The following is a 22,437-nucleotide window of genomic DNA, read 5'->3' on the forward strand; positions in this document are numbered from 1 at the left end:
TATCTCTAAAAGAAAATGACTTCATAAAAATACAATACCATTTATCACACCTAAAAAATAAAAAGAAAAAAGAACTCAATTTCAAATATTCAGTTAGTGCTCAAATTTCCAGCAGTCTCAAATGTCATGGGTTTTTTTTTTTTTCTTTAAAAATAGATAGGATCTACACATTGTGACTGATTGATCTTTCTTTTAATCTACGGGTATCATTTCCATCCCCTTTTATTTTTCTTGCAACTATTTGAAGAAATTGGGTCATTTATCCCATAGAGCAGTGCTTCTCAAGCCATAGTAAAGGAATAGTTTTAGATCTCCCATGGATCACAAACTGATACAGGGGCCTACTGCTACTACATAGACTAGGCACACTCAACTCATCAAGAGTATTTAAGGACACTTCAACCCATCCATACACTATTCAACAAAGAAGTCCACTAATAACGTGCTTGAATACAATGGCATAAACATTTCTAAACCCTTAGCATTGGTTAAATGTTTCCTAGCACTTACTTTTGGGTCCTCTATTTATTTCATTCTGCAGATCACATCTCCAGCAGACCTGCTACACAATTTCCCACAGCCTAAAGATGTCCTATAAATACGGTAGTTGGGTCTAGAGAATTCATCAGACTCAAGTCCAACATTCTGGGGGAGACTGTATAGTTGGTATTGTTTCCTTCCTTCAGGAGACTCATTAAGTGTGGTTGCCCCTCTGTTTGTGACGTTAGTAGTCACTGATGAACAGTGATACTGGAATCTCTCCAGTAAATCTAACTGTGGGAAGTTTGTTCTCCAAGAGACCCCTAAGGAAGCTCTCCTTTTCTCTCAGGTACCGCTGTGTCCCTATACTACCTGTTTCTGATACAGTGCAGACCTTCTAGCTGTTCGTTGTGACTTCCCATGCATTTGTGAGGACTTAGGGAGAACTTGTCACCTAGTTGTGTCGTAGATGCCGTCTGTGGTTTTTGATTTTGCTATTCTAGTTGCTCTATCAATTTGGTAAGATTTGGGGATATTCAAAAACTATACACCCACCTCCCTTCCACATTTTTTGTAATAAAGTCACTTTTAGCATCATAAATTGAACACTTAATTTGATGATTTCCATTTTCAATTTTTAAAATAAACTTATCTAAAGCTAAAGGTGCGACAAATACCCTTTTAGCTAACACCATCAGTTTTGTTTTTCTAATGTTAACTGTGATCCTATGGCTTAGGTGGGGAATATCAAGTTTCTCCATAAGGAAGTGATTATGGTTCCCCACATTGGAGTAGTTCAAAGTATTTTCATTGCTCATCCGTGATAAGTAATTTGCAATTTATTGCTAATATTTCTCTTTAACCCATGAATCTATACTTGTATATTTTTAAATTTCTGAGAATATGGAACATTTTTACTATACTTTCTTATTGCTTTCTACATAAACTACATTGAAGTCAGGAAGGCAAAGTTCTATTTCTGTTGTTGATTCTTTGACATTTGTTTAGACTTTGACTGTCAATTAGTAATGCATAAGTAATTTTTAGAAATCCATATGACTATACAGTTCTGACATTTGCATATAAAACTCCATGTGTGTGCATGGGTCTGCATATGTGTTTATACACATATACATATATAATTGTGTATGTGTGTGTATATATGTTTATGGCAACCAAATTTTAAAAATAAATATAAATCAAGCTTGTCAACCATCTTTTCCGATTGTCTGTATCTTTATACGTTTTATTTTCATAACCCATTGGTTTCTGACTGAGGTCACTTAAAATCTTCTAACATGGTTATAAATTCGTCAAACTTAACTTTTAATTCTTCAGTTTTGCTTTATGTACTAAGCCTATGATGTTGAATACATAAAAATTCTTAATTCATAAAGTTTCCTGATTGAGGAATTATCCCTCTCTGTTACTGTTTATCACTTTTTCATAAATTCTATTTTATATAATATTAATATTGCTATACCAACTTTCTTTTGGTAACTATTTGCTTGACATATCTTTTTCCTGCCCCTTATTTTCACCCTCTGGTGTGGTTTTGTTTCAGGTTTCTCTAACTGAAAAATATCCAATCTGATAATGTGTGTCTTAAATTAGTAAATTTAACCCATTTAAATTCGTGAATACTGATGTATTTGGACTTATATCTACATCCTTAATTTGGGGTTTCTATTTACCATACTTTTTTTCATTCCTTTTTCCTAATGTCTGTTTAATTGAGATTATGCGCTACATTCCTCCTTTTCTACTCCGTTTGCAATGCATACATTGTACTGTAACCTAATTTTTTTCCAACAAAGTCTGAAGTAACTCAGTAATTTTAACCTATCCCCAAATATGACAAGAGCCTTAGCAGACTTTCAATATCTATTGATTACTCCCTCCAATTTATTATTGTTCACTAGAGTTTTCATTTTACCATTTTTCAAAATACAAAAGGTTTTTTCCCACAATTACTAGCTAAGTGTATAGATTACTGTGATTCATCCATTTCTATACTTATCATTGGTTTTTTTTTTTTTTTCCCTGCCCCTCCGAATTTACTTTTCTTCTTGCTGAAATACACATTATAGTGATGAAAGTAGTAATTACAAAGATCAAACAACAAAAATTGTGTGGGAAGTCAGGGACCCTGAATGGAGGGACCGGCTGAAGCCGCAGCAGCAGAACATAAATTGTGAAGGTTTCATGGACATTTATTAGTTCCCCAAATTAATACTTTTATAACTTCTTATGCCTGTCTTTACTGCAATCTCTGAACATAAATTGTGAAGATCTGAGGGACACTTATCACTTCCCCAATCCATACCCTTGTGATTTCCTATGTCTGTCTTTACTTTAATCTCCTAATCCCGTCATCTTCTTCGTAAGCTGAGGAGGATATAAGTCACCTCAGGACCCTGTGATGATTGCGTCAACTGCACAGATTGTTTGTAGAGCATGTGTGTTTGAACAATATGAAATCTGGGCATCTTGAAAAAAGAACAGGATAACAGCAGTGTTCAGGGAACGCCAGAGATAAGACTTCTGGCCGCCAGTGAGCCGGACAGAACAGAGCCGTATTTCTCCTCTTTCTAAAGCAAATAGGAGAAATATCGCTGAATTCTTTTTCTCAGCAAGGAACATCCCTGAGAAAGAGAATGCGCCCTGAGGGTAGGTTTACAGACGGCCCCTTTAAGGCCTGCTGTCTTTTATGGTCCAAGCTGAAGGGATGAAATAAGCCCCCGGTCTTCTGTAGGGCTCCCAGGCTTATTAGGAGGAGGAAAATTGCCACCTAATAAATTGTGGTCAGACAGGTTATCTGCTCTCAAACTGTTTCCTGATGTTATCAATGACAAAGCGTGCCTGAAACGTCATTAGCAATTTTAATTTCGCCCCATCCTGTGGTCCTGTGATCTCACCCTGCCTCCACTTGCTTTGTGATATTTTATTAGCTTGTGAAGCATGTGATCTCTGTGACCCACACCCTATTCGTGCACTCCCTCTCCTTTTGAAAATCGCTAATAAAAACTTGCTGGTTTAAGGCTCGGGGAACATCAGGGATCCCGCCTACATGTGATGTCTCCCCCAAACTCCCCCTCCCCCCGACACCCAGCTTTAAATTTCTCTCTCTTGTGCTCTTTCCCTTTATTTCTCAAACCAGCTGAGACATTTAGGAAATAGAAAAGAACCCACGTAACCAGCGGGTTCTCCCGATAAAAAATACCTTAAAAGATAACAATAAAATGTTTAAAATTGTCTCTGTAAAATTATTATTAAGTCTAAAACTCCTATTCACAGGGGAATAAACTGAAAGAGGAAAAAACAATTTGTTTAGAGTTAAGATTAGGTCAGAATTAGTACCAACACTTTAGTTGAGTTTAGGAATTCAGAAAATACCACAACCTTCTGACTCCACTCTCCATACCATTCTTGGAACCAAAACTCCCCTTTCGGTCATAAGCAGGCCCCACATACAAAGGAGTGTCATGAAAAAAGCAGAATACAGAAAAATAGGCAATGAATTCAGAAGAGCTGAGTTCCAGCTTTAACCATGGTACTAACTGCTGCAGCAACTTTGGGTAAGTCAGTAAACCTTTTGGGACCTCATTCCTCATGGCTGAAGTCAAAATGATCTACCTTGCGAGGTTTTTATTAAGAAGAGTAAATGAAGCAACGAACACAGATGCACCCTATATAAGAAGATTAGATACATACATACACATGAGCACAATTTTTTAACTATATGCAGACTATACAGTAGCATTATCAGTTTAGATTAGTAATTTGTGCTAAAATTGGACTGGACCCAAAACAAATATGAAACAAGGTGAAGGCTAATTTCCTATCCACTTCCTACTTCCCACCTTCTGTGGCAGCCTTGATTTTCCCTCCATTAAAATGCTGGAAGTGCCTGGCGGCCTTCATTGCCTCTTTCACGGCACGCAGGCTTACAAATCAGGGCGCATGGTCTTTTCTTATCTCTTTAATGAGGTAAGCTGGGCTGAGCACCTGTCTGCTACTGTGACCTGAACGTCATATTACTGGCACCACAGCTCCTCTTGCACATTAATTTTAAATGACATCCTTTCACTTGGACATATTTCCCAGATTTTGACCTGTCTTTGTTCATCTCATTTTAGTTCCCTAATAAATCTATATCCTTATTAATCATTATTTTTCCTAACTTGGAAAACAGTCAGCTATTCCAAGTAGTGAGAATGCTCATTTAAGATCCGCTGAGATCCAGCATGGATGGCCTTTCTGTGTAAGGCTAACCTATTACTGCATTATCACAGTCACAAAATAATAGCACATCCAGAGGCAAACAGAAAGACAAAGAAGAGAAGGGGAGGGCAGTCCTGTTCAGTTATCTCCTGCTATATGACTTACAGAATACAACAAAACAATGGTTACCTATTAGCCTAAGGATGCTATACTATTTGTTTTCATATTAACAACTCATTTAGCTTACATGGCAGGAGAGAGTTTTGTGACAATAATAATTCCTCCTGTTCCAATGAACATGTCTGGAAGGGACATTGCTAAGGAAGTAAAATGAAATACACCGTGTGTTAGTTTAACGCATCTGTTTCTTATATATAAAAACAGAGATGGTTTTTAAAACATGAGTGAAGGACAAGTGGTATGGCAAGTTTTTAGGAAATGGAATCAAGCTTGTAGGGATTTCATAATTTGAAAAAAAAAATGAAAAAAAAAAAAGATGCACACAACATATTAGGATAACATCTAACAGATGCAAGGAGTTAGGAAAAGGCTCCATGCATCCTAACATATACTTCAAGAATAGCAGCAATTAAGACAGACATCTCACAGCAACATGCAAAGCCAGGGAGGGTGAGGAAAGTGCCTGGGGACAAGACACAGTTTACAGTCCAAGCCAATAAATCCTCAGGCCCCTAAGGTACCTAAGAAATTCATTTATCTCTAACAGCATGAAAATATAATTTACTTCTCCTAACAGAACTAAGAATGACCTGACCACAGGTTTCCAAGTTGCACCTTCAGCCCTCCTGGATTAAAGGTGAATTTGAGCCACAGACTATTCTCCATTCATAAGAAGTAACCCAGAGAAAGGCGGGTCAGTACTGAGAGAAAGGATAAGGACAGACAACTGAAAACTAAGGCTTTTCAATTTCTGTAGTTACTCACACAAGAAATCAGTCAAAAAATATGGAGGCACACCTATACACAAGATGTCATTAAGCATGGATGATTCACTAAGGCAAAATAAGGCAAGCAAGGATGACTATACTGGTCTCATTGAGCTAAATGTTAGTGACCTCAACATAAAACGTCTATGACATCCTCAGCCATGAGAAACATCTCAAGACTCACCTCATGTTTGGAGAAGAGCCGCACGGCCTCCAGCTGGTGGAAAATAGGGTAGTGCTGGGAGTCGATCTGGTCACGCCTGTAGACATCACCCACCACCAGGAAGGCATCTAGCCCCGCGTGCAGCAAGTCCCACTGGTGTGCAGACGTGTGCGCTCTCAGCATGTGAGTCCGATTCAGGTAATAGTTGTCCCCCTTCTTCCTGCTGGGGTGGTCGGCTGGGATGAGCAGGCTGTCAAAGTTCTGCCAGGTCGTGACCACTGGAGAAAGGCTGTCGTAGACCGAGAACAACGGGGTCCCGAAGCGGCCCACGTACTGCTTGTAGAAGTGCTCCTTCACCCTCTCCTTGATCAGCCACAGAGGGTGGTGCTGCTGGTTGTGCAGGTTCCTGCCAACTCTGGTGAGGACCTTCCGGGTGAGGTTGCTGTAGTCGTCCTGAGGGTAGGATGTGCCCAGCAGCTCCACCACACTGCCTGGAGCTCTCTGGGCAGCACACTCTGCTGCAGCAGGTCTCGATCCCCAGGCCTGGTGCTGATGGCCCCTGGAGATGTGACTGGCCTTGCTCACCAGGTAGACATAGGCATGGGCACCTCTCCTGAGAGCTGAGGCCACCATTGTAGAAACTTCTCACGGGTTCTGGAAAGAGCACACAGGCAAAGCACAAGTCAGGTGTCACTCTGTGGAAAGCAAGTCTGTTCTTTGTGTCTCCCACCAGCTGCCTCTTGTCATACTGTCATGTCTCCCCCACTATGACCTCCACACAGCTGAAAGAGCCAATTAAAGAAACCTGACAGATGCGTGATACTTAATGCACTAAATCAGAAGATTCTTGGAAGTCACTTTTAGATCCCTAATCTCTAGTTCTCCTTCCTTTGTCATTCAGATCCTTGGCTTTGTACAAAACCTCGTTTATTATGCTATCATGTCCTGAACTTGTGATGTGGAAAAAAACTTTAAATGTGACAACCTGTACATTATAGAACCAAAAACCTTTAGAGGGATCCCCTAAAATACAGCATTTAATTGGACCCTATTATGGGTCCCACTAATAAAGGAAGCAAATGGTTAGACAGAGGCCTCTGAAGGAGAGTGGAAGAGAAGAGATTAGAAGAGCCATCCTTCACATTTCTACCGATCATTAGAAGTTCTGTTTATCTCTGACGCAGCGTAACTTCTGGATTACTTCACTAGATCACAAAGGGATATTACTAATTTCTTAAAAAGTTTTAAATAAAATACACCACTTTAGATGGTGGTTAACTTTAATATTTTAAAAATAAAATAGAAACTCTAAGGAAATGTTATACAAAGTGATAGCCTATATCAATGGACAGCTGTAAACGCAAGTCTTCTCCCGTCTGGTCACTTAAACTTCATACCTTTGTGGCGCCTTCTCAATTACACCTTTGGCAAAACAGCAAATTTCTACTACACACCCACAATTAACCAGAAACAGGACTAAACTTGTTGGGGGACAGTGACAGAGCAGCCAGAAGACAGAGCACTGACCTAGATTTTTAAATAAAATGCCTAGAATTTAATAAAATCACCAAACTTTACAGCTGAAAGTCACCTCAGCTGTCATCTAGTATAGGCGGTTCAAGTCACGGATGAGGTAAGAAAGACCTAAGTGTAACAGCGAAACTCTAAGCTAGTGGAAGAGTTCAATAAGACAACCGCAGAGGGCTGTGGACCACTCACACGGTGTCTTCTTCCCACTCCCACAGAAGCCCGTTATGAACTCACTCAGGGATCCCAATAAGGAGAGTCTTGAGATGTCACTTCCCCATGTTCACAAATAAATTACGTTCACAAACTTCAATTATAAAAATCCATCTTCTAAAATGTGGAATTCTTCCCTACTGGGCTACTTTAAAGCATACAACTACGTGGCTGTTTTACTGCAAGGGCCGTGCAATTATACCAAGAAAATATGTAACTTCATGATATGAAGCTGCATTTGGAGAGAATTATATTGTTCCAAGTCACTATCAAAGGCACAGTCTGTCCCTGGACAACACAATCCACCTGACTCCAAATTAGAACTGAGGATATCTAGCTTCAAGTTGAAGGGCTGTGCTTGCGTGTGATTGCTTCTTAGAAGCCGTGCACAGCACCTTTGTCTGAGACTGTCATCACTTGAGACATTTTCAAAGACACCCAGGAACTCTCTGGTTTTATTCACTTACGGCATTATTTTGTCAGAGTTGTTGCAAAAGGGCTTTCGGCTGAGCTTCAACTGAAATGTCTTCCCATCTAGTGTTCAGTGACTTGTCACTGCAGTGGATATGAATTTTAAATATGCATATGCAGCCTTACACGTCTTAGCACAAAATGAAACCGTGAGGTTATTAGCTACCTAACTCAGCACCCTCGCCAAAACACAGGAAAACCTTTCTTCCTTCCAAAGGCATATGCTGTTAGACAAAGTTCAGAATTGTTCTGGGAAAGGTGCTTCTGATGCAGTTATTTGTGGGCTGCTGTCGATGCTTTTCCTTCCCAGTTTCCTGCTCTTCACACATCCAAATCCACACTTAGGTTCCATTCCCAGGGATGCACCCCAGCCTCGTGTCCCTTCCTTGCTCTCCTCACGCAGTCCCCAGCTTCCCGATGAAAGTTTGAGGTTCTTGCCCTCGTTTTCAGGCCTTCTATCTATCTGCTCAGCCCTGCTTACATTCTTCACTGTCATTCACCCCACCCAGAAAAGTATTTGTCCTCTATTACCATCTCTAACAGAGGGAAAGGGATGACTAGGAGAGCCTTCCCACTTCTATCTGAGAAGTGACTTCCTTTCCTCCCACCTCTATCAAATTTCTCTATAAGAAATGTATCCTCTGGAAATACATAAGAGACCCAGGAGGATAAGACCAACGACGCTCATACTATTAACACACTGTTCTTCCATTTGATCCTTCAACAGTTCTGTGATGTAGCTATTGCACATACCACTTTACCAACAAAGAATATAAAGCTCAAAAAGATCACGTAACTAGCATAAATTCATATGCCTAGCTAGCCATGAGACACAGTTCAGAATTCTTGGCAATTCATATATAGCTGACCCTCAACAACATGGATTGAACTGTGAGGATCCACTTACACGCAGATTCTTTTCAATAACAGTTACACTGAGTGTGACTGCCCCTCCTGCCTCCCCTGTCACCTCCTCTATCTCTTCTACCTCTGCCAGCCCTGAGAAGGCAAGACCAATCCCTCCTCTCCCTCCTCAGCCTACTCAACGTGAAGATAAGAATGAAGATCTTTAGGATGATCTACTTCCACTTAATAAATAGTAAATATATTTTCTCTCCTCATGATTTTCTTAATAACATTTTCTCTAGTTTATTGTAAAAATACAGTATATAATGCCTGTAACATATAAAATATGTGTTAATCAACTGTTTATGTTATCAGTAAAGCCTCCAGTTAACAATTAGTAGTTAAGTTTGGGGGAAGTCAAAGGTACACAGGAATTTTCAACTGACTGAGGGAGGGTAATCAGTGCCCCCAAAGCCCCCATGTTGTCCAGGGGTCAAATGCATTTCTCAGTAGGGTGTGGTGGCTCACGCCTATGATCCTAACACTCCGGAAAGCCAAGGCGAAAGGATCACTTAAGCCCAAGAGTTCGAGAGCAGCCTGGGCAACATGGCAAGACCCTGTCTCTAGAAAAAAAAAAAAATTTCTTTAATAAATTAGCTGGGTATGGTGGCACACACCTGCAGTCCCAGCCACTGGGGAGCTAAGGCAGGAGGACTGCATGAACCCAGGAGTTCAGGCTTCAGTGAACCAGGATCGCACCACTGCACTCCAGCTTGGGTGACAGAGTGAGACCCTGCCTGACCAAAAAAAAAAAAAGAAAAAAAAAAAGTATTATTTCTCAATCAAAAGTCCAAGATTGTTAAGTTCAAATGATATCTCTGCAATGACCTCCCTTAACTTCTATTTTATCTAATTGAGATTATATATCAATGTGTTTTTAAATACACAAATGCATGAATAAGTAAATCCAATAAAACACATTAGTTTAGATGGTAAAAATGAAATAAGTATTTAACTACAGACCTAAGGGTCAAATCTGCCCACAGTCGTCTGTTTGGGTTTTTTTTGTTGTTGTTGTTGTTTTTTGTGGCTTTGGCCTTTTTTTGTTTTTGAGACAGGGTCTCACTCTGTCACCCAGACTGGAGTGCGGTGGGATGATCATGGCTTACTGGAGCATTGACCTCCCAGACTCACGTGATCCTCCTGTCTCAGGCTCCAGTGGCTCCCTGCCTCGGAGATAGCTAGGATTACAGGTCCAAGCCACTACACCTGGCTAACTTTTGTATTTTTTGTAGAGATGAGGTTTCACCATGTTGCCCAGGCTGGTCTCAAACTCCCGGCTCAAGTGAGCTGCCCACCTCAGCCTCCCAAAGTGCTGGGATTACAAGCATAAGCCATTGTGCCTTGCCCATAGTCTGTTTTTGCAAATAAAGCTTGTTGGAACACAGCAACAGCCATTTGTTGATTTAACATCTGCAGTGGCTGTCTTGCTATCAAGGTAAGATTGAATAGCTGCTACAGAGACTGTGTGGCCCACAAAGCCCAAATACTCACTATCTGGTCTGTTATAGAAAGAGTTTGCTGAGCCCTGTTTTAGCTTAACCTACTGAAAAATTTTTCTACATTATTAATAAAATCTTCCTAGTCACAAATATATGTAGATTATAAACTCACAAAAAAGGAGCAAGAATACAAATGTGGACATGAAGTATGTTAGCACTGGTACAAAAGAAACAATCAGACCAACTATAAGAAGAGAAAATACAGTATAATGGGCAACAGGCCAGACTTCGCGGAGATGCCAATGTTGGTTTGATCCTAAGTTGACCTCTTAGCTGCCGTGTATCATCCTTAAAAACATTATTTAACCTGTCTGGCCCTCAAGGTCCTCATCTGTAAAAGAGAGAAAAATAATACCTATCTCATAATGAAAAGATTACACTAGATTGTGTTCATCAGCTAATTAACTCATTGCTCAGTGTTTAACAGATACGATAAGCTGAATTCAGAGTTAAAAGTGACCCAGAGATTTCAAGAGATCGGGTAACAGATGAACTAATAAAGTCATTCACTGATACAGAGAACTCAGAATGGGTTTACGTTGTTTGTTCAGATCATCTTTTGTAGAGGGAAACAGATTTGGACAAACGGAAGTTCAGTATGAATGAGATAGCCACATTACAATTTCTATAAGGCAATTCGAGTTATATTATAGTTTGGAAAGGAGGTAAGACATTAGTCCTGGAAATGTAGACCTTGGAGGTAATTTGCATAGACGGAAGAGTTAATATCACAAGCATATATAAGAATCCATGGGAGGCTAAGAGCAAGATAGAAGTGAGCAAAAGATAGAAGAATACTTGGAACTTAGCACATTGAAGGGAAGGGGATGTAAGGAGTAAGACAGAGGGGACATAAAGGGTGCCACAGCACAGAAGTCAGGGGAAAAGACATCTAGAAGGAAACAGGGGCTTTTTCTGAACCCAAATACCACTCAATGTGCAAGTTTAGCGTGCCGTATTATTGCTACCTGCTGTTGTCTGTATTCCTACTAGACTGTGTGGTTCTTGAGAGAAGAACACACAGTCACACATATATATGTACATACTCTTTCTCCCTCTCTCTCTCTCATATTTATCACTGCATGCCTGGAATCCAGCACCACATCTGACGCTGGGTGGAAGACGCCAGAAGAACAGAAATAGGAAGAAAAAGAAAGAATGGAAGGAAATTGGTCAGCAAGGTCACACAAAACAAAGAAGCCTGCCGCTTTGGTAGGGGCAGTACATAACTATTTAAAAACTCAATAGAGTGAAGAGACAACTCACAGAATGGGAGAAAGTATTTACAAGCCACATATCCGGGAAAAAGTCAATGTCCAAAATATACAAGGAACTCACGCAACTCAACAGCAAGAAAGCAAATAACTTACAAACGGGCAAACGGGCCGGGCGCAGTGGTTCATGCCTGTAACCCCAGCACTTTGGAAGGCCAAGGTGGGCGGATCACGAGGGCAGGAGATCGAGACCATCCTGGCGAACACGGTGAAACCTCGTCTCTACTAAAAATACAAAAAATTACCCGGGCGTGGTGGCGGCGCCTGTAGTCCCAGCTACTCAGGAGGCTGAGGCAGGAGAATGGCGTGAACCCGGGAGGCGGAGCTTGCAGTGAGCCGAGATCGCGCCACTGCACTCCAGCCTGGGCGACAGAGAGAGACTCCGTCTCAACAAAAAAAAAAAAAAAAGAAAAAAGAAAAGAAGAGGGGCAAAGGATCTGAATAAACATTTCTCAAAAGAAGACATATAAATGGCCAACAGGTATGCGAAAAAAAATCCTCAAAATCACTAGTCATCAGAGAAATGCAAATCAAAAGCACAATGAGATACCACTTCACACCTGTTTAGAATGACTATTACCAAAAAGAGAAATGGTAAGTGTAGGTGGGGATGTGGAGAAAAAGGAACCATTGTACACTGTTGGTGGGAATTTAGAGGAGTATAACCACATACGGGAAACAGTATGGAGGTTCAAAACAATTAAAAAATAGAACTGTTACTATATGATCCAGCAATACCACTTCTGAGTATATAACATAGGAAATGAAATCTGTATGTCACCTTGTTCACTGCACCCCCTTGTTCACTGCAGCATTATTCACAATGGCCAAGATATGGGATCAACCTAACTGTCCATCAACAGATGAGTGCATAAAGAAAATGTGATGTATGTATACAATAGAATATCATTCAGCCTTTAGATAGAAGTAAATCCTGTGATTTGTGACAACAAGGATGAACTAGGAGAACTCTCGCTCTCTCTCTCTGAATCTTACTTTCCCTATATTTCTCAACGTGAAAATAACATATACCTTGCAATGGCAGTAAGAGTATTAAATAACAATGAAGGTAAAAAACATAACACAGTATCTTGAAGGAATATAACAGGTCCTCACTAAATGGCAGCTATTATCAGTATTATTATTATTTCTATCATTACTATTGGGATACAGCTGCCCGGAATGTCCAAACAGTGGGCATAGTGGTCAAGTCCACTTCTCTACAAGACTGCTCTAAGAAGTAACATTTCAAAAGGTATCTGAAGCACCTGTTACATGGTCATGGATCACATTTGAATTCTTTCGCTTGTTTTTCATTTTGGACACATGCAGAATGCTGTAAGCTTTCTTTATCACTATAAAGCGGCACAGTGACAACAACTAGTAAAATACTGAATAAATGTTTGTTGTTAGAATGAATGAGTTGTATAATGGTTTCAACAGTCCTTTCAACTTCCCTCATTCTTCTGTGTAAAGAAAACATTAAGCAGTATGCAAATTGTCCTGGACTGATCATTTTCCTAAAGCATTATTAGCTTAAGGGAAATAGCCAATGGTGAGCAAGCATAACCCATATACGGTCACCACTATACAAAAGTGTGCAAGCACAATCCACAACCACCAGATGCAATACTCACACAATTTCTATCAAGAAAAAACGAAGCTTGGTTCAGTCAACACAGTTACACATTTTATTTTACTAAATAACGGTGGGAAAATGGCCAAATTCCATTCACTTTTACTGATAGAAAGGCAAGTCAAGAGAATGCTTTGGTTCCTGCTGACTAGTATGAACAAAAAGAGAAGGGCTATAAGCAGGCCATTTCCTATATTACTCACGAGGGTGTTATTGGTGCAACATTTCTAGAAAGCAATTCAGCACTATCAAGAGACTTAAAACTGTTCATACCCTTTGACAGGGTAATTACCCTTCTAGGAACTTATCACGAGGAAATAATGTAAATGAAGACAGAAGTTAAACACAAAGAAGTTTCATTACAGTATTATTTATAATAGAAAAAAATATATACATCACATAAATGTCCCACAACAAGGGAATGATTAAGCAAATTACCGGAGAACCATAAAATAAAATACTATGCAGTCATTAAATATAATGGTTGCAAAGAGTTTTGATGATATAACTATATAAAGTGATAAATAGGATATAAAATTATATGTATGGTATGATCTTAACTCTATAAATATATATCTACCTATAAACACATGCATATGATATTTAGAAACCATGAGAAGAACTAGCCAGAAGATTTCATAGTAATTATCCCTAGTACTTATTTTCTATTTTATGTATTAATATTTCCAAATATTCTAAATAGACATTCATTCTATTTTAAATTAAACTTTAAAACCATTGTCCTATCTGACCAAGTTTCAACTGTGCTCTTAGTTGGTTCAGGTAATATAAGCATTCTCTAGCCTGATCTTGTCTGTTTTGCTAAAAATGTCTTGAATACTGGCATGAATTTTTCTAAATTCAGAACATTCTCCTTCTACTAACATAACATGATAAATTTTAACTGTACAAGCTCAGCTCCTGATCCCGGTTACCCTATCCAGACCTTCTTTCTGAGAGGGAGGATAAAAATTTTTTAAAGTTCACATGCAAATGAAATCAATTATCAGGGACAAGGTCACACATTGTCTAGATATCTACCTTGGAGAATACTTGGGGGTTATTCTTAGAGGGACTTTGTGTAATACGCAAATAATAAAATCACCAGGAAGCCAGCTTGGATGTGTAGAAGAACAGAACATGCTGGGTCTACAAATTCTGGAACTAACTGGGCACTGGGGAAACCTATCTCCCAATAGCTTTGTTGCAATCATTATAAATAAGCTGGATATTTAAAATGGAAATACATTTTTCATGCCAAATGACCCAGGCAGTACTTACCTGCAGACATGTGTACCTCTCCCACTAGAAAATAAGACTTTGAGGGCAGGAGCCATTCATTTGATTGTTTCTATAAGATGGTCAGGCACAGGAAGTAAGTGCCCAAAGAAAGTGCTTCTTCCATGAATGAATGAATGAAAAAAAAATGAATGAATGGCTCTCATACCACACTGCTACAATTGTTTCCAGTGAGCTTAAGAAAAGCCAGTTGCATAGTACCATTCAACCAATATAAGGCCAAATGAACAGTGCATTTTGAAATCATTAATTTGAAGTAACACGAAATGCCTAGGAGAAAATGTTACTATACAGTTGTAATGAGAGCATCTCACACCCTTTTCTTGAGTTTCATCCATTTAGACTCAAATATTAATTTTCAGAGAATTTGGTGTTCTAGAAATGACTGCAGACCCTGATACAATGACACTGCTTCTAGACTGGGCACTTTAACAGCCTTGAAGAAGCAGATAACCTGTTTTCTGTGATGGTTCATCAGGGCCTGTTTTTCTGATTGATTCTGGAGCTAGTAAGTGACAAAAGAGGAGCCCTCAAGGGAGGAAGATGCAGCTCCCTCACACGAGAGTGTCTACAGCTCAGAACCCCAGCAGCCCCTTACCATTCACAAATGCACTTGGCTTCCATGGATAAATATAAGTATTTTTAGGTCAAATGACTATTTACTTATCTATCATTGGTCTCAACAATGTATTTAAGGCATGGTTTACAACCATCAGCAAGAGCTTGGCACTGGATTTCACTGCCCGGGGCACATGGCTTCCATGGGTTGGCAAAGGCCCAACACAATATTAATGAGTATGCCATTTGTCAAGACAATTATGCAAGCACTTGGCAACTGCACAAGGAGGGCAAGCCTTAAGAGAGACAGTGCCAGGGCATACGGATCAGAGAGCCCAAGAAATCCTTTGACACTTCAGCCTTTTTTGTAATAGCTACCTTTTGTGCAGACAATGTCTTTTTAAAAAATTTAGTCTAATGGGGAAAAAAAGTAGTGAGGGAAGCAATTCTAAAACAATTATTATCTCAATATACAATGCCATCTTCCCCATTAAGAAGAGATATCCTGGCCAGGCACAATGCCTCAAGCCTGTAATGCCAGCACTTTGGGAGGCCTAGGTGGGTGGATCACCTTGAGGTGAGGAGTTTGAGAACAGCCTGGCCAACAGGGCAAAACCCCGCCTGTACTAAAAATATAAAAATGAGCCGGGCACAGTCGCACGCACCTGTAATTCCAGCTACTGGGGAGGCTGAGGCAGAAGAATAGCTTGAACCCGGAAGGCAGAGGTTGCAGTGAACCGAGATTGCGCCACTGCACTCCAGCCTGGGTGACAGAGCAAGCCTCCATCTCAAAAAAAAAAAAAAAAAAAAGAAAGAAAGATATATTTTCATCACTGTAATTCAGTTGAGAAATGACTATCAATACTATTCTTTGCTAATAAATGCCATATGTTCAAGAATGAGAGATTTGAAGGTGTTCTGTCGCACTGGAAACTTCCATACTCGTGAGAAACATATCTTGTGACAAAAACAAATGGAAAAATACAACTTTTAAAAGTTTTTTTTTTTAGACACAAATCATAGTACTTAGTTCCAAAAGAAATCTATTTTGCTATCCTAAGTCAAAAGGTTAAAATCTGTAATTAAATGAATACATAAGAGAATGACTACAGACCAAAGACACTACAAAATTAATCTGAAGATAAGCATCTAAAGATGTCATTGTATTTGGAATTGTAGTGATTCCCAATCCTTCTTTTGCTATTGTTTTTAACTTTTAAAAATATATTCAGTTAAAATTAAGTTCACGTTACCAATATCCACTTGTACAAATGCTTTCTGAAACACAGCAGGGAAAAAAATTCCTCTCAATAAATAGAAAAAGCACAATACATACTCTCGCTTTCTCTCTCTCTCACACACAAAAATATCTAAATCACCCCTCATGTTTTTTAGCATCTCAACAAAATCATTTATTTTTGTTTTTAAAAAATGGTATTAACCAAACTATAGTTCTACATATTCCATATTTCAGGAATGTTGGCATAATTAATTATCCATGATATTCAGCATTTAAAAGAATTTTATAATAATCTTACTATGTACATATATATAACAGTTTTAAAATTAAAAATATTCAGCTAATGAAAAAGAATCAAGTTTTCCCCCACAAACAATTTAGCAAGCAGAACAGTTATGGCAAGTAAAATTAAAGTTTTTTTTTAAATCAACTCTCTACACTGCATATTAAAAACTATTTTAAGCAATTGAAAACATTACTGTGCTACAGAAGAAATAGCCTCCAGGTTAAAAATTCTTCTCTCCTAAATATTCTAAATAAACTGATTATTTATAAGAGTCTCTAAATGAAGTCAATGCATATAAACTCCTTGCTCGACTGTAGTGCAGCAATTACACAAAGGTTTCGTCAGTCTTCACACTCACAATTAGTAAGTAGAGTCTAACAGCCTGAAATATTTCTCTACCTACAAATGGTAAAGGAGCATCATCTTCTCTCTGAAGCCTTTTATTACTTCTTTCTTTTAATTCTCATAACACCACTATGAAAGACAAACATTAATCTGTGAAAATCATGCCAACTGACCAAAAGTACTTAAGTGGCGGCACCAGGATTCAAACCAGGTTCACGTGACTCCTACCTGGTTCCAGTCCACCCCTGCTATTTCCATTGCCTGCCCTCTCCTAAGGAATATTAGCCTACCTTGCATTTTTCAATAGATGGAGTCCTAGTAAGTTCTTGATAAAATTTATTTTTAAGTCAAAATGCATCTTCCCACTAACATGATCTATAATTCCAGAAATGTTTTACCTCTATGCAAACCATAATTTATCCTATATGCTCTCCTCGGGGAGAACTGAGCCATCTCTTCTCTCTTTCCAATTGTCTTCTGTACACACCTCACTCGTGGCACACAAAACACTCACTAAACTTACCAGTTAGGATGCTAGTCCATCTGTCAGATCTTAAGCAACTTGAGGACAGGGACAGTATGTCCTCAAGTTGCTTCAGACAATGTTTTGGACAATATGTCTGTCTTTAAAAGGAATGTTTCTCCAAATCAAACGGAGTAAACCCATTATGAACATTTATGTTATAAATTTCCAAATCATTGTTTAGCTAAGAAAAGATACCATTTATTTACCTCACAGTGACATTTCCAAAGCTCCATTTTCTCTCCATAGTGGATCTAGTGACAAAGTAGTTGAAAAACTAAAGCACAGCACTGAAGTTCATTTAGCAAGTCCTTCGAAAAGACAGACATCAAACAACTTTTTATTTTATAATTCAGAGTAGGCTGTTCTATGCATGGTAAGTCATATCCTGAACATAGTGGCAAGACTGCTAGAAGAGTAGAATTCAGGCCTATATATCAGAGTTCCATTAACCCCAAACAGCCCCATCATACTGTGCTCTCTGCTAAAATTCCCATTTAAAAAAAAAAAATATATATATATATATATATATACACACACACACACACACACAGCCCTCCACTTCTCTATAACCTTTGTAGGTCTGTTGTAAGGATTAGCAATACGTGAAATCATTTAGTTGAAACTGCAAAGCATATAAGAAATAATACATATGCCATCCATTCTTCTTATCTGCAGCATAGTCTATAAAGTTGCTATGACCACTGAATTAGCAAACAGTGAAGCACTGCTCCAAGGGGAAATATACAGTTGGTTTCCTGCGAGCCTCTGGTCACGTTTTTGTCAACTAATCAATACATAGTCTTGTCTTATGTGTGTTTCTGTTTAAAACATTTAATACATATTATTGACTCATTAACATTGCACTCACAGCCTATAATAGCATTATAACTCATACCTAAATGAAGCTCTTAACATACATGTTTTCTCTGTAAGGCATATCACAGCCTTCCTGTACTTAGAGACACTATACAGCACTTCGGTCAGGTCTATCTGTCTAATCTATCTAATCTATCTATCTATCATTTGACAGAGTCTCGTTCTGTCGCCCAAGCTGGAGTACAATGGCACGATCTCAGCTCACTGCAACCCTCTACCTCCCAGGTTCAAGCGATTCTTGTGCCTCACCCTCCTGAGTAGCCGGGATTACAGGCGTGCACCACCACACCCGGCTAACTTTTTGTATTCTTAGTAGAGGTGAGGTTTCACACATTGGCCAGGCTGGTCTCGAACTCCTGGCCTCAAGTGATCCTCCCACCTCGGCCTCCCACACTGCTGCGATTATAGGCATAAGCCACAGCGCCCGGCCCAGTCTCACCACTTTTAAACAGCAAAATCACAACAAACAGCACAAAAAAGTGTGAAATGTGACACTACATAGACCATGAAAAGGACACTTGTTTACAGTTTGAGAGCTGAACAAGGCAGAACATCACCGTGTTCCACCTCAGCTAGGAACATGCGTCTCAGGCAAGTCAGATTTATTCCCCTTGTTGTGCACATCTCTGCAAATGCCCATGAAAGCGCCTCAAGTGCTGATTTTGAGGTTACAAACAGATTTTAGAGAGCAGGCAAATTCACAAGCACGGAATTCATGAATAATACTGGATTGAGTGTGTATCAAGAAATTGATAATAGTAGGTGTCTCCAAGGAAGACAATGATGTGGCTGGGAGAGAGCAGGGAAAGAAATTTATGTTTTACCATATGACCTTCTAACTTTTTGCATGTTATACTGTGTGTGTGCATGTGTGTCCGTGTGTGTGTGTGTGTGTGTGTATGAATATTATGACCACTGCTCAAAAAACAGCATTAAAAATCTAAAAAGGCTGGGCACAGTGGCTCACGCCTGTAATCCCAGCACTTTGGGAGGCAAAGGCGGGTGAATCACAAGTTCAGGAGATCAAGACCAGCCTGGCCAGCATGGTGAAACTCCATCTCTACTAAAAATACAAAAAAATTAGCCAGGCATGGTGGCACGCACCTGTCATCCCAGCTACTCAGGAGGCTGAGGCAGGAGAACTGCTTGAACCCAGCAGGCGGAGGTTGCAGTGAGTTGAGATCATGCCTGGGTGACACAGTGAGACTCTGTCTCAAAAAAAAAAAAAACTTAAAAAAAGTAAAATTATCCTTTGGGTTCAAACAGGAAAGGGAAGCAAAATAAAATAAAAAATATGAAAATAGAGGTAAATTCAAAAATGGAAAAATCACATATATTTACAGTCTCTCTAAATTGAGGAAACCGAGGGCAGATTCCCATGGTGGGGGAATCACACAGAGAATTATTTAAAGGCAAAGAATCCCATGACTCTCAATTCACACCAAAGGAGGTAGGAGCCACAGGAAGTAGGATACAAAATGAAAATATTTTAAAAATAATTACGTAGTAAGGACTAAGCTTTACATACACGTTATTTTTCCCAGGAAATTTAAACTTCTTATTTTAAATAACACTTAAAATAATTTTGAATACAACAGTAGTTCTCAAAGTATAGTCCTAAGACCAGCAACATCGACATCACCAGAGAAGATGTTAGATTCTCAAGCCCTACCCTAGACCCAAAAAATAGGAACTTTGGGGCAGGGCACACCCGTCTGTACCCTAATAACCCTTTAGGGTGATTCTCATGCCAGCTATGGCTTGAAAACCGCTAGCATAGAAATCCACTGAAATGTTACTGTACTATTAAACAGAGGGTATAAATATATTCTAAGCTTTTTGCAATGACCATAGTAATTCTTTAGGAAAATCTGCATTCTGTGCAATAGAATAGTTGTTAGTGTTTTCATTTTTACCCCTTTGATTTCAGCTGGTCAGCAGATCCTCTACTGCTATTATAATAATAGTACTCAGCTCCTCCATCCTCTCTGAGTCTAAGAGGCTTTCATGCTGTTGTAAGCTATCTGGGAAGCAAAATAATTAAGCTCATGAGAACTGAATGTTAAGTAGTTTCAATGAAATTGGGTAAAGACCTAGAGAATATGGTGTCTGGTTTTAGTGTAAGAGGATTGAAATGGCCATGTTTTATCCTTAGAGGCTTTGAATTCTCAGTCCTGGGCTATGCTCCAGAGGATGACATGGAGAGAAAACTAATCTCTAGATGAGATGGAGATATTAACATAGTAAGATTAGAAAAAAACATTAAAAAAAGATTTTATCACTTAGACCAGAATATATGTCTGTGACCACTGTTACAAGAAATCACTTAAAAAAAACCACACACACACACAAACATTACAATTTAAACACAGGTAAAAAATCTGAAGACACACAAATGGCCAACAGATGTATGAAAAACTGTTCAACATCATAAATCATCAGGGAAATGCAAATCAAAACCACAATGAGACATCATGAGACATCACCTTGCCCCGGTTAGAATGGCTACAAAAAATAAATCCTGGCAAGGATGCAGAGGAAGAGGAATGCTTATACACTGTTGGTGGGAATGCAAATTAGTACAGCCACTATGGAAAACGGTATGGAGCTTCCTCAAAAAACTAAAAATAGGACTTCTATATGATCCAGCAGTCCCACTATGGAGTATGCACCCAGAAGAAATGAAATCAGTGTGTCAAAGACATATCTGCACTCCCATGTTTGTTGCAGCACTACTCACAATAGCCAAGAAATGGAATCAACCCAAGTATCTATCAACAGATAACTGAATAAGGAAAATGTGGTATATATACACAATGGAATACTGTTCAGCCATAAAAAATAATTAAATTGTCATTTACAGCAACATAGATGAATCTATAGCACATTATGTTAAACGAAATGAGTCAGACACAGAAAGACAAAAATCACATGATCTCACTCATGCAGGAGCTAAAGAAGGTGATTTCACAGAAGTCAAGAGTAGAACAGTGGATAGCAGAGGCTGTAGAAGGGAAATGCGTAGAAGGGAAATGTGACCCATGTACAGGGTCACGGACAGGAAAAGTAAGTTCTGGTGTGCAGAAGTTCTGTGCAGAAGGGTGATTATAGTTAACAATATTCTATGGTATGATTTCCAAATATCTAGAAGAAGGGATTTTGAATGTTTTCACTACAAAGAACGAATGAATGTGTGAGATGACAGAAGTGTAAAATACCCTGATTTAATCATTACACAATGTATATGTATCAAGACATCTCACTGTACCACATACATATGTACAATTATGTGTCAGTTAAAATAAAAATAAAAACTAATCCAGGAAGAAGGGAGGAAGGGAAGGAGGGAGGACAGAAGGAAGGAAAGCTCTCAAGGCTAGTCAAGCAAGTATTTACATCTCAAAAGAAACGTAAAATTTGCACTTAGAGGAAACTGAGAGATGAGTTAGAACAACCAGAGGGCATTTCCTAGATAAGGAAACCACGGCCCAGAGCTGGTCTTCTCTGCAGAAGCAGTGCTGACTGGAGGTAACTGAGGACAAAGCCTCAGGCCTTCCTTTCTCCCTTCCTGCTCACCTAGTGCTAATGACCGACCCACTGCATCTTCCTTCACACAAAGAAAGCACCAGCATGAGGCACTGACATAGTGGCAAGCCAAACACCTGAGCAGAGTGGACATGACGTTCTTCAAGTTAGAGTTTAAGATTTCAGAGGCCGGGCGCGGTGGCTCACGCCTGTAATCCTAGCACTTTGGGAGGCCGAGACGGGCGGATCACAAGGTCAGGAGATCGAGACCATCCTGGCTAACATGGTGAAACTCACTCTCTACTAAAAAAATACAGAAAACTAGCCGGGCGAGGTGGCGGGCACCTGTAGTCCCAGCTACTCGGGAGGCTGAGGCAGGAGAATGGCGTAAACCCTGGAGGCGGAGCTTGCAGTGAGCTGAGATCGCGCCACTGCACTC

The 22,437-nt window shown here is 39.4% G+C and overlaps 1 protein-coding gene across 8 annotated transcripts in view; it reads right to left on the minus strand.

Moving 5' to 3' along the window:
- The window catches only part of FARS2 (phenylalanyl-tRNA synthetase 2, mitochondrial), a 517,158-nt gene that overhangs the window by 392,136 nt on the left and 102,585 nt on the right, over positions 1-22,437 (minus strand). For 7 of the 8 annotated variants that reach the window (XM_015135505.3, XM_078000978.1, XM_015135504.3 and 4 more), the window contains one exon: positions 5,836-6,468. In XM_015135505.3, coding sequence (XP_014990991.2) covers positions 5,836-6,447 — 612 coding nt within the window. In that variant the 5' untranslated portion in view covers positions 6,448-6,468. Of the gene's footprint in view, positions 1-5,835; positions 6,469-15,865; positions 15,989-22,437 lie in introns of those variants that run through there. The other variant, XM_078000980.1, reaches the window with a different exon arrangement.

The sequence above is a fragment of the Macaca mulatta genome, chromosome 4 (genome assembly GCF_049350105.2).
Source record: "Macaca mulatta isolate MMU2019108-1 chromosome 4, T2T-MMU8v2.0, whole genome shotgun sequence".
Taxonomy (NCBI): domain Eukaryota; kingdom Metazoa; phylum Chordata; class Mammalia; order Primates; family Cercopithecidae; genus Macaca; species Macaca mulatta.